Raw genomic sequence first — 13,057 nt, 5'->3', positions numbered from 1 at the left:
TGCCGTCTCCTGAAACCTTTGCTGAGTGGAAGCAGAGACAAGCCCCTCACCTCTAAACAGCAATGGCTCAAGACAAACCTTGCATTTCTGCAACCATTTGTTCTTCCCCACCAAAGTGAATCTAACCTTGTTGTAAGCACCACTCCATTCTCACCAAGACACCATTGACAATTTGAGCTACATATTGCTGAGCCCTTTTCTGAGCTGACTCAAGAGTCATTGTTAAAGTCTTAACATTAATCTAATAGATTAACTATCAAATATTCTTTGCAATTGAAACAAAACATCACTAAAAGCAATCTAGACTTTTCGTAATGTTTACAACATAAACTACTTTTGAAGACTATTTACCTAGCAGAAATATTAAGTTTCAATACTGTACTGCTTTAACAGTTGGAAAATTATGAGCAGCCTGTAGGGACCCAGGATCAGGAATCCATAGATGGGTCTCACAGTGATGAGGAATCATCCAAAGCTGGATCTGCTTTCTCAACACTGCCTTATTCAGACATCCAGACTACATCAAGTCCACGTCCATCGAGATCTTCCAGCCCTTCCCCTGCTATCAGTATCTCTGAGCCCAGTGTCAATCGGCAGCCTTTGAAAAACGCTCGGAAAACTGCCAAATCTGAGTCTGAAATAGAGCTTCAAAAACTTGTAGTGTTCGAAGGACTGTCCAACACTGAGCAGTCTGGTTTCAAGAGTCCTGCAGATGCATTCACATTTAGAGTTCACATTTAGAAAACAAGTGGCAGCTGAGTTGAAACAAATTAATGATCCAACATTGAGAACAAGAGCCAAGAAATGCATTGTGACTGTTCTATATGACATACAACAGCAAGATCAGAATTTGACCCACCATGCACACTATGGAACAGGAACACTATACACACCACAAGGTGTGTTCCAAGCACAAACTCAAGGGCAAGTCCATTCACCACCATTATCTTACCACCACACACACATGCCACCTCAGGTTCCACAGCAGCAGCCAAACTTTGTGCAAGTCCTTCACAACATGGAGGAAATTTTAGATGGGTAAAGCTACACAATGTACCTTGTACATTTAATGTTATTTTTATAGAATCTGTTTTTTCTTATATTTGTTTCTTATATTACACGCTGCATTATCTCATATCACTTGTTTACACTTTCATGTATGTATAACAGCACTTTTAGCACCTGTTATAGAAACAATTCTGTGTCACAAGTAACAAAAGGTGGGGGGGTAGGAAGAGGGTAGGAAGAAACAGAGAGAACAAAGGAAGGCAGGAAAGCAGGAAGAGATGGGGGAGGGAAAGGGAGAAAGAGGATTAATTTTGGTCTTGTGAGGTTAGCAGTACATTTAATGAAGGTGAAGCTGCTGTTTATCACCGTTACTAGCAGTTCCATAGGTCACTCACTCAGTATGTTTGATATACAGTTGTTTTCTTTAAAATGCACCCCAATTTGCTATTTGGGATTCAACAGGAAGGAATGGCATTCTTTGACATAGCCACATAAACTTTAAACTTTACCTATCCCATGAGCAAGCACATTAGCAACAGTAAGTAAAAATTCCCTTGTTCATTTTTTTGAATATAGGAAGAAGCCTCAAGCAGACCAAACTCACTGGGGTGACCATCTGCTTTGACCATATTGACAAAAACAAAACAATGACATAAAACAAAAGCACAACAAGTAACTGTCAAACATCCAGTTATTACAACAAGGTTAAGAGCAAAGTCCCAGTAAAATGGACCACAACTGGCTTTCACCCAGTACCATGCTTCTTTAAGTGACAGGAACTCTCTGGATCGCAAAGAGCTCCCACAATGACCCCACCTGTCCCAGTCCTGGATGGAAGGATAGATGGATGGATCTTGATGCCCTTCCTGAGTTGTGTCAGGAAGGGCATCAAGCATAAAACTTGTGCCAAATCAACATGCAGATCCACCTCGGATTTGCTGTGGTGTCCCTGAGTGCAAACAAGGGAGTAGCTGAAGGGACTTACTTTTTACTGTACTTGGCACTGCTTCTTTAAGCCACTGAACAGACGATCATATGTGAAGTAAATGTGAAATGCAATTAAATGTTTGAAAACTCTTTTGTAGCACATTGTAGAACATTTTCTTAAAGAAGCTGTCTTTAAGTAATTGAGCCCATTATGAAGTTTCTCTCTCTCTCTCTCTCTCTTGTTTATTTAAATAAAAAAAAAGGCAGCTTCATGTTGTGTTTCCCATTTCCACTTTCATGAAAATGTATGGAATCGTGAAATTTCTGTATATAAGTTGTACCGGACTATTAAGTTGCAGAACCTTTCAAACTACAACCCCTGGCAAAAATTATGGAATCACTGGCCTCGAAGGATGTTCATTCAGTTGTTTAATTTTGTACAAAAAAAGCAGATCACAGACATGACACAAAACTAAAGTCATTTCAAATGGCAACTTTCTGGCTTTAAGAAACACTATAACAAATCAAGAAAAAAAAATTGTGGCAGTCAGTAACGGTTACTTTTTTAGACCAAGCAGAGGGAAATAAATATGGACTCATTCAATTCTGAGGAATAAATTATGGAATCACCCTGTACATTTTCATCCCCAAAACTAACACCTGCATCAAATCAGATCTGCTCGTTAGTCTGCATCTAAAAAGGAGTGATCACACCGTGGAGAGCTGTTGCACCAAGTGGACTGACATGAATCATGGCTCCAACATGAGAGATGTCAATTGAAACAAAGGAGAGGATTATCAAACACTTAAAAGAGGGTAAATCATCACACAATGTTGCAAAAGATGTTGGTTGTTCACAGTCAGATGTGTCTAAACTCTGGACCAAATACAAACAACATGGGAAGGTTGTTAAAGGCAAACATACTGGTAGACCAAGGAAGACAGAAAACATCAAGACAGAAAACTTAAATCAATATGTCTCAAAAATCGAAAATGCACAACAAAACAAATGAGGAACAAATGGGAGTAAACTGGAGTCAACGTCTGTGACCAAACTGTAAGAAACTGCCTAAAGGAAATGGGATTTACATACAGAAAAGCTAAACGAAAGCCATCATTAACACCTAAACAGAAAAAAAAACAAGGTTACAATGGGCTAAGGAAAAGCAATCATGGACTGTGGATGACTGGATGAGAGTCATATTCAGTGATGAATCTCGTAGATGCATTGGGCAAGGTGATGATGCTGGAACTTTTGTTTGGTGCCGTTCCAATGAGATTTATAAAGATGACTGCCTGAAGAGAACATGTAAATTTCTACAGTCATTGATGATATGGGGCTGCATGTCAGGTAAAGGCACTGGGGAGATGGCTGTCATTACATCATCAATAAATGCACAAGTTTACGTTGATATTTTGGACACTTTTCTTATCCCATCAATTGAAAGGATGTTTGGGGATGATGAAATCATTTTTCAAGATGATAATGCATCTTGCCATAGAGCAAAAACTGTGAAAACATTCCTTGCACAAAGACACATAGGGTCAATGTCATGGCCTGCAAATAGTCCGGATCTTAATCCAATTGAAAATCTTTGGTGGAAGTTGAAGAAAATGGTCCATGACAAGGCTCCAACCTGCAAAGCTGATCTGGCAACAGCAATCAGAGAAAGTTGGAGCCAGATTCATGAAGAGTACTGTTTGTCACTCATTAAGTCCATGCCTCAGAGACTGCAAGCTGTTATAAAAGCCAGAGGTGGTGCAACAAAATACTAGTGATGTGTTGGAGCGTTCTTTTGTTTTTCATGATTCCATAATTTTTTCCTCAGAATTGAGTGATTCCATATTTATTTCCCTCTGCTTGGTCTAAAAAAGTAACCGTTACTGACTGCCACAATTTTTTTTCCTGATTTCTTATAGTGTTTCTTAAAGCCAGAAAGTTGCCATTTGAAATTACTTTAGTTTCGTGTCATGTCTGTGATCTGCTGTTTTTCTATAAAATTAAACAACTGAATGAACATCCTCTGAGGCCAGTGATTCCATAATTTTTGCCAGGGGTTGTAGTAAAAAACAACAACAAAAATAACAAAAAAAAAATGTTACTTACACTCCAGAAAATACGGTACTTGTCCACCTGGGATTTGTAGGAGTCCCACATAAATTATACAACTTGCATACTGGGAATAAAAAAGTCCAACTTCTGCAAAGTCCAACTTCTTCCCAGTGAATTCTGCGGTTAAGCCCTGTGTTCATGTAGACCCTTTGCAGTCACGTGACCCAGCCATGTCCCAGCCACTCCCTGTCGCCATGTTGCCGGCAGTGCTTCCAGGATTATTTACACGAGAAACAACGTACGTAATTTGAAGTGTGGGACAAGCTTAGAGATAAACTCATGTATGAACTTGACAGTGGAGTAAGTGAACATACCAGGCATCTTTCCAGCACTGAATTACAGTGGCACAAGGAGAAAATTGCCATTTTGATGCTTGTGACCTGCACACAGCACTGGCGTGTTGTTTTCTTTGTTGACTGCACCTCGACCGACATTGCCGGCCTTGGAGTTCAGCAACATCATGGTGTACCTTGTGAAGAATCTGGACAGCTAAGTTCTTCAGAGCATGCTGGGTGAATGATGCAAAAATCTTGAACCTTCACTCCAAAAAGTTGCATGTTATCACCGCACATGTAACTACACTCAAGCTCAGCATGCTAAGGACTTAATAAATCAGGGATTGCAGACTTGCATATTTATAATAGTATTTAGTCATAATGTTCGTCATTAACTTTATTGAATTTTGTGTACGCTGCTGTGGGATTGTGGAGCAAAACTCAACCAAGTCTCACTTTTTTTTCCGTGGTTCCACCACGGCTTCCATAACGAAATAGTAAAATTTTTGTGACGCAGGTTTTTTTTATATTATTACCCGAGGCCAAAATATGGACATCGGGTATTGCGAAGGCTTTTCGTCCATCCGTCTGTCTGTGCTCAGCATAAGTCCAGTCCTATTACTGTCAGAGTGTTGCAATTCACAGGGAACATTATTGGGACACAGACCTTGGACAAGTTCAAAGATGGCTAACCTTGATGTATTTTAAGAGGTATTTTAAGAGGTTTAAAAAGTCACCTTATGTTATAATGTGATCTGTTTAGTTTCTGAGAGACGCGGGTGACAGCCAATCAGAGTAGAGTTACACTGCTTTGTTTTGTGTGTTTATATACATATTTTTCATATATTATGGAGAAACTAGCGAGAAATAAGTACATCTAAAACTGAAAACGCTGTTTTTAGAACCTATTAACACCTCTGAACTTATTTATAAGACATTTTACGGAGGTTAGCATGGTGACGCCACTTCCTGGTTTAGCTACTTGCTAACTGCTTTGTTTCTGGTATATTATGTAAAACCTAGCAAGAAATAAACACTTCTAAAAATGAAAATGCTTTTCTTGTAACCTGCTCAAACCACATTATTGTGTTTATCTCTTTATATTTATTAATTTATTTATTTATGTTTCTGAGGACAGAAGTGGAAATTGGCAGCAGTAAAAATATAAATAAATTAAAAGAATGAAGCCAGAGTGCTGACATATTCGATTCAGCATGTCATGCACACATGCATAGCAGGTGACCACAATAATCCGAGGTAAACACAATAATCCGGTTCGCACAGCTTTTCCATGGCTAAACAGGATGCGTCCTGCCTGCTACTGTGCATGCACGGAGGGTGGGTGCCAGCCAGCTGCAGAGCCAGGTGACTGGAGGCTGCTGGACTTGTTCGGCCCCTTCAAGAAGTGCTGTTCCTCTCTGATCATATAAAAGGAAAAGTGTGTGTCACGCTCTCACAAGTTGTCCCACATTTGCGCACATTCTCACTTGCAGAGACTACGTGGTGAGGGGTACGAGATGCCTGCCTGACAATTTGCCGAGGGAGTTTAACGTGCAATTTTTTTTTTGTCTGTTCAAAACTCAAGCGGGGTGTGGATGCTGCCGCCCAACTGAGCCGAGGGCAGAGGAATGGCTGCGAACATCGCACCAAACTGCACAAATTTCCTCATGGACACCGTTCACAGACTGTTGTAGCCCAGTGAGATACTAGCCTTACTTTATGACTGTATGGCTGCGATACTTGGAGGCTTATCGGTGACCTAAGGCAGTGTTTCCCAATCCTGGTGCTCGGGACCCAAAGTGTTGCATATTTTCCAGTCCTCCCTGCCAAAACTGGCACTGCTTACCTTCAAGTACATATTTTATTAAATACCAGTGAACTTGGCATTACCTCTACTCAGCTTTTGCTCATTGCTGGGGGTAGCACAATATACAGTAGTGAAAAGCACAGCATAGAAGAAGCAAGAAGAAGACACCAGCTGTTGTTAGCATAGCATAATGAGCTCAGCATAACTGTCACCATTCTGATCGAGTGCTGACACACTCGATCAGAAGAAACTATGAACTGAATGTAAAGTTTAAAGGGGTACATCTCTTCATTATACCACCTGTTGATTTTGTTTTTTCCTCAAAAAGGTAATGCTCCTGTGACCAGTCCTTGACGCCAACCTTTGAACTTTTACAAACACTTGAAGACAGGAAAGTAGTAGCAAAAGAAACTGAACTCAGATTCACAACATTAAAATCGAGCCATCCACCCGTTCATTGTGCACTGAGAAAGATTCAGTGGTTCGTGTATCGATGTAGTCATACTCATTACTTTAAAATCAACTTCTCATTTGTATCAGTTAGCTGTTAACAGGCCTAATATTTAAAGTGCATAGAGAAAGTATTCAGAGCATGCACTTTTCCCCCACTTTTTTATGTTACAACCTTATTACAAAATAGAGAAATAATTTTTTTCCTCCCTCTAAGGAACACACCTGCATACATATAAGGTCCCACAGCTGACAGTGCATGTCAGAGTACAAACCAGCATGAAGTCAAAGAAATAGAAATATCAAATAATAATAATATCATAATATAAAATAAAAAAAATAATAATAGAAATAAATAAATATCTGCAGACCTCCGAGACAGGATTGTCTTGAGGCACAAATCTGGGGAAGGGTACAAAAACATTTCTGTTGCTTTGAAGGTCCCGATGAGCACAGTAGCCTCCATCATCTGTAAATGGAAGACGTTGGGATCCACCTGGACTCTTCCTAGAGCCAGCTGCCTGTCTACACTGAGCGATCAGGGGAGAAGGGCCTTAGTCAGGGAGGTGACCAAGTACCTGATGGTCACTGTGTCAGAGCTCTAGCATTCCTCTGTGGAGAGAGGAAAACCTTCCAGAAGGACAACCATCTCTGCATCAATCCACCAATCAGGCCTGAATGGTAGAGTGGCCAGACGGAAGCCACTCCTTTGTAAAAGGTGCATGGCAGCCCACCTGGAGTTTGTCAAAGGGCACCTGAAGTACTATTAGACCATGAGAAACAAAATTCTCTGCACTGATGAGACAAAGATTGAACTCTTTGGCGTGAATGCCAGGTGTCATGTTTGGAGGAAACCAGGCACCATCCCTAAAGTGAAGCATGATGGTGGCAGCATCATGCTATGGGAATATGTTTCAGTGGCAATAACTGGGAGACTATTCAGGATTAAGGGAAGATGAATGCAGCAATGTACAGAGACATCCTGGATGAAAACCTGCTCCAGAGCGCTCTTGACCTCAGAGTGAGGTGACTTTTCATCTTTCAGTAGGACAATGACCCTAAGCACACAGCCAAGATATCAAAGGAGTAGCTTCAGGACGACTCTGTGAATGTCCTTGAGTGGCCCAGCCAGAGCCCAGAACAGATCTGAAAATGGCTGTGAAGGGATGCTTCCCATCCAACCTGATGGAACTAGAGAGGTGCATATTCAAGAAGACTTGAGGCTGTACTTGCTACTAAAGGTGCATCAACAACGTTTTGAGGAAAGGGTGTGACTACTTTATGTACATGTGATTTCTGAGGTTGTTTGTTTGTTTTTTAATAAATTTGCAAAAAAAAAAAAAAAAAAGTAGAATTTTGAGGGGAAAAAATAAATTTGCTCCATTTTGGAATGAGGCTGTATCATAACATTATGTGGAAAAAGTGAAGTGCTGTGAATATTTTCTGGTTGCACTGGATGCACTGGTCATCTATCTCCTGTCCCATTGATCAACCTTCTCTACATATTTTAAAAAGATGGAAAAAATAATACAGAGCCTATTGCCGTCACCTAACAAAAGAAAAACAAATAAAGTTTTTAACTTCTAATGTGTGTGATGACAGAGATGTGTTGCCTGAAAGTGAAAAAAATCTTCACAGACAGAGAGCACTGCACAATGAGGAATTATTCAAATGTGACTGGAAAATCGGTGCCGGGGGTGGCTGTGGCTGACAGTCTGTTACCATGGTTACCTGAGTGTGATGCAGAGCCACCGCGGCTATGGACAGGTGGAGCCTGGAAGGCGTAGACAACGTCGCTGTCTGCAATCGCTGTCAGGTCATCTTCATCTGAGAAGGAACGCTGGAAACCCGTAGAACACAACTCTGATAGGATGACCTGCAGAGATTATTAATCTTCATTAAAACTCTCACAATGTGAACACAAAGATGCCTGAAGCAAACCGAACAAGACTGAAAGCGTGGAGGTTATTTTTCCACTCAACATACATTAGATTTCCTCATGACAGGAAAGACATTATTAAAAAAATAAAAATAAAGTACTGAACCACTACTGTCCTACAACTAAAGCACTGAGGTAATATGATGGAACAAAATAAATGAAATTAGAAAACTCACATATCACAAAAAACCATATACAGATGGATGACAAACTGAAGGAAGACAACAACAAAAAAAAATAGTTGAGATACACAACAAATGCCCTCAAACAAAGAGCATGAGTCATCAAAGAATATGCCAACCGACAGCTCAAAGAAATGACACTCAGTGGAGTGGATGGTAATAAACTACATAAGAAAATATTCTAAATACAGTAAAACTCACATATAATGGATTCAGGTGGACCAGTGAATTATGCCTGTTATAATCAAAATCCACTATATTTATAAAACAGACAGAATCCGCTATACGTGTAATATGGACAAAATCTGTTCCATGTGTGTAACGGATTACATAGTTACAGTCAGGGGGTGCTGAACCACTGAAGCACCAAACAGGCTTACGCATTTCCTTGATCAAACGCCTGACCTTGAATAGGGGTCTCCCTCATTTAATGACCCGTTCAAAACGTCATCTGAAAAAAATAACCCCTGCCTCAAATAAGCACGGGGCATTATGTGCATTAAAAAGATTACATTTGGTCAAGTCACTCTATGTTTTCAAAATCTGCTGCCAAGTGGTACCTAAAAATGTTAAAACCTGATTTATGCTTCTACAACCCCGTAACTCTGTGGCCATGCAATGACATTGATATCCGCAACCCTTTTAAAGTTTTCTGTCATGCTAGTGGGAGTCTTAATGCAATTTGCCACAGGAACAGTGGCTTTTTCTGGATCCATTTGTCCCTCAACGAAATCCACTTCTTTATACAATCATCAACCTCCAAACTAACGTTACTGGTAAGTGCAATTTTCTTCCATGAATTGCAGGTCATTTAAGCATCTTTTTACGATTCTGTGTTGTAAAGTTCATCATATTTGTGGACTTTTCTACCATATGTTCCTGTATTTGATCCATGACTGAAATGTAATCAGGGTGCGCACTGCAACAACCTTTAAAATATGAGGGAGAGGAAAGAGTGAAAGCAGAAAAATGACCAATCACAGTCTTTGCAGTCTCTGTCATTTAGCAGGTGCGTGTCAGACTATGGGAAGGGTTCGCAGTGGGGCAGAGGCCTCTGATCTAAAATGGTTGTTTTGTGTTCATGACACCCAGGGATAGCTATGTGAAACCTAACACCATATTACAGTGCAGGCACCAAGCAGCATTTTGTTAATAATCACTGGACTTGAATTATCCCCTGCCTTGTCTAGGCACCAGGTCTGAGCCCGGTTTGAGAAAAATAAAGGCCCGGCCTTTTAATCAAGGAAATACGCTACCTACTTGCCTAGAATCGGCGAGTGTCAGTGCTGAATTCATTTCATATCTTTGTTGCGACTTGGCATATCCAGACTGTTCTGTCCGGTACATGCACGAGACTTTTAATGGAAGTACACTGCGATGGGGTTGGATGTTTTGTCCAATGTGAGCAAAATTCCGTCATACAAAATCCAGAATATACGGTGTTTATTACATGGAAAACTATACAAAAGGATTGGAACTTTTGCTTTTACCCAGTGAGTGTGAGTATCCGGTTTATACAATGACAGTTTCGGTGAGTGTTACTGTAATATAAATCACAAACCACACCTGTACAACTGAAAGCTAAACATGTAAAATTCAAGACATGAGGAACAAAAAACAGGATAGCCAGCTTTTTCAAAAACACTGCCTATGGAGCTCAGCAGATACTTTAAAAAGAACAAATTGAAAATGATGAATGTGTTTGTACAAAAATGTAATTCACAGCAGTGTGAAAAAGGGCTCAGTTCCGGAGTATTTGTAAAAATGTGGGTTTTCATGTTTTTGTTTTTTATAAATGTACAAAAAAGACCAAATATAAATTTTTTTATAAAACCTAAACTACCTGTTGTGTGGGCCGCCAGAAGAGGAGGTACTGCTGGCCCACCACCAGAGGGCGCCCTGCCTGGAGTGCGGGCTCCAGGCACCAGAGGGCGCAGCCGCCTCACAGGAGCAGCTAGGGTGACAGCTGTCACGCATCACCTGCAACAGCTGTTACCAATCAGCAGGGGTACATCAGCAGGACGACGTCTCCACCTCTTTGCCGAGATATCGTTCTACCTGGAAGGTAATGTTCTCAGCTGACTGCTTGACAGTAACCTTTTGTGATTTTTGTGAGTGATAACAGACCTTTTTTCCAACGAGAGGTGGAGGTAGCTTTCCTGCCGTGCGGATTACTGGGTGCAAACGCGCCCACCTTTAATTGTGTTTTTGTTCCTCGCCAGCAGTACCAGGTCCGACATGCGGAGGCAGTGGCCACCTGGGAGTTCGGGACTTGGCGGCTCCAGTATTCCCGGGGTCTGGTGGCGGAGGAAATCGTGTGGTTCCGGTTCTGCTTTGGACAGGTGTCTCCTATCTTCGAGCCTGCCCACACGACACCTTTGTGAATTGATTCTGATCTATTGTTGTAATCTGTTGTATTTGTTGTGCACATTCACAACAGTAAAGTGTTGTTATTTGACCTACTCCATTGTCCGTTCCTTTGCGCCCCCTGTTGTGGGTCCGTGTACTTACACTTTCCCAACAGGATATCTCGGCCAACGTCATCGGCCAACGTCATGGACCCCGTGGGGCGTCAACCGGCTGTTGAACGGCCAATGGAAGAACAGGGCGCACAGGCGTCCGCAGGAGGAATGATCGGTGAGTTGCAGCGGATCCTCACCGCTTTCACGGCTCGGTTGGATTTAATGACCGAGCAGAACGTCCTCCTTAACCGCAGGGTGGAGGCTCTCGCCGCGCAGGTGGAAGCGCGCCCTCAGGGCGCTGCTGCGGCTCTCCCTCCTGTCGACCCTGTGCGTAACAGTGACGTTCCACAGGTTGTTCAACGACCCCTCCCACCTTCCCCGGAAGCATACATAAGCCCTCCAGAGCCGTACGGAGGTTGTGTGGAGACGTGCGCGGACTTTCTTATGCAGTGTTCGCTCGTCTTCGCACAACGTCCCGTCATGTACGCGACTGATGCTAGTAAGATAGCTTATGTCATTAATCTGCTTCGCGGCAAGGCACGCGCTTGGGCTACAGCGCTTTGGGAGCAAAATTCACGGCTCCTTCTGATATATGATGGGTTTGTGAGGGAGTTCAGAACAGTGTTCGATCACCCAAATAGAGGAGAGACCGCTTCAGCCGTGCTGCTGTCAATGAGACAGGGGCGCCGGAGCGCAGCTGTTTATGCAGTCGACTTCCGCATCGCGGCTGCGAGGTCCGGCTGGAATAACACTGCCCTCCGTGCCGCCTTTGTAAACGGACTGTCGTTGGTCCTGAAGGAGCTCCTGGTGGCCAAGGACGAACCGCGGGATTTAGACGGGCTTATTGATCTCGTTATACGATTAGACAATCGGTTAGAGGAACGCCGTCGGGAGCGAGGCGAAGGACGTGACCGGATACGCGCCGCCCCTCTCCCTTCCGGGTTCGAAAAGGGGCCGCCCTCCCCACGCTCCACAGCCGCAGCGCTTTGTGGGGCAACAGCTCCCCCTGTTGATGTTGTTAGGGAAACGCACAGGGCCAAAATGGGGAGGCTGATCCGTGGAGAGTGTTTTCTCTGCAGCTCAACAGAGCACACACAGAGAGACTGCCCCAAACGGCCAAAACGTCAACACTCACCCTTAGAGACTGGGCTAAGGGGGGGGTCAAGACAATCAAGTGAGACACACACAAATTGCCACACGACTCCCAGTCACAATCCTGAGCGGGGATTTAACCCTTCAAGCCCGAGCACTGGTGGACACGGGGTCAGAAGGGAATCTGCTAGACAGCAGATGGGCAAAGGAGGTAGGGATCCCTCTGGTGGCGCTTCCTTCGCCATTGCAGGTGCGGGCACTAGATGGCATCCTCCTCCCTTTACTCACACACAATACACAACCAGTAACTCTGGTGGTGTCTGGAAACCACCGGGAGGAGATTGAGTTTTTTGTAACTTCTTCTACCTCCCGCGTGATTTTGGGCATCCCATGGATGTTAAAGCACAATCCCCGGATCGATTGGCCGTCTGGGGTGGTGGTTCAGTGGAGCGAAACCTGCCATCGGGTGTGTTTAGGATCCTCGGTTCCTCCCGGTTCCCAGGCTAAGGAGGAGGTCAAAGTCCCTCCCAATCTGACGGCAGTGCCGGTTGAGTACCACGATCTTGCTGATGTCTTCAGCAAGGATCTGGCACTCACCCTTCCTCCGCACCGTCCGTACGATTGTGCCATTGATTTGGTTCCAGGCGCTGAGTTCCCGTCCAGCAGGCTGTACAACCTCTCACGACCTGAGCGCGAATCAATGGAGACCTACATCCAGGACTCATTAGCTGCCGGGCTGATCCGGAACTCCACCTCCCCGATGGGGGCAGGTTTCTTTTTTGTGGGCAAGAAAGATGGCGGA

At 43.2% G+C, this 13,057-nt stretch overlaps 1 protein-coding gene across 1 annotated transcript in view; it reads right to left on the bottom strand.

The window, feature by feature from the left end:
• Window positions 1-13,057, bottom strand: part of usp43a (ubiquitin specific peptidase 43a) — a 388,273-nt gene that overhangs the window by 164,158 nt on the left and 211,058 nt on the right. The window contains exon 6 of the mRNA XM_034187735.1: window positions 8,312-8,456. Within this exon, the coding sequence (XP_034043626.1) occupies window positions 8,312-8,456 (145 nt within the window). The remainder of the gene's footprint in view (window positions 1-8,311; window positions 8,457-13,057) is intronic.

The sequence above is a fragment of the Thalassophryne amazonica genome, chromosome 15, assembly GCF_902500255.1.
Source record: "Thalassophryne amazonica chromosome 15, fThaAma1.1, whole genome shotgun sequence".
Classification (NCBI taxonomy): domain Eukaryota; kingdom Metazoa; phylum Chordata; class Actinopteri; order Batrachoidiformes; family Batrachoididae; genus Thalassophryne; species Thalassophryne amazonica.
The sequence above is the reverse complement of the archived record's forward strand: the minus strand, read 5'-3'. Positions and strand labels throughout refer to the sequence as shown.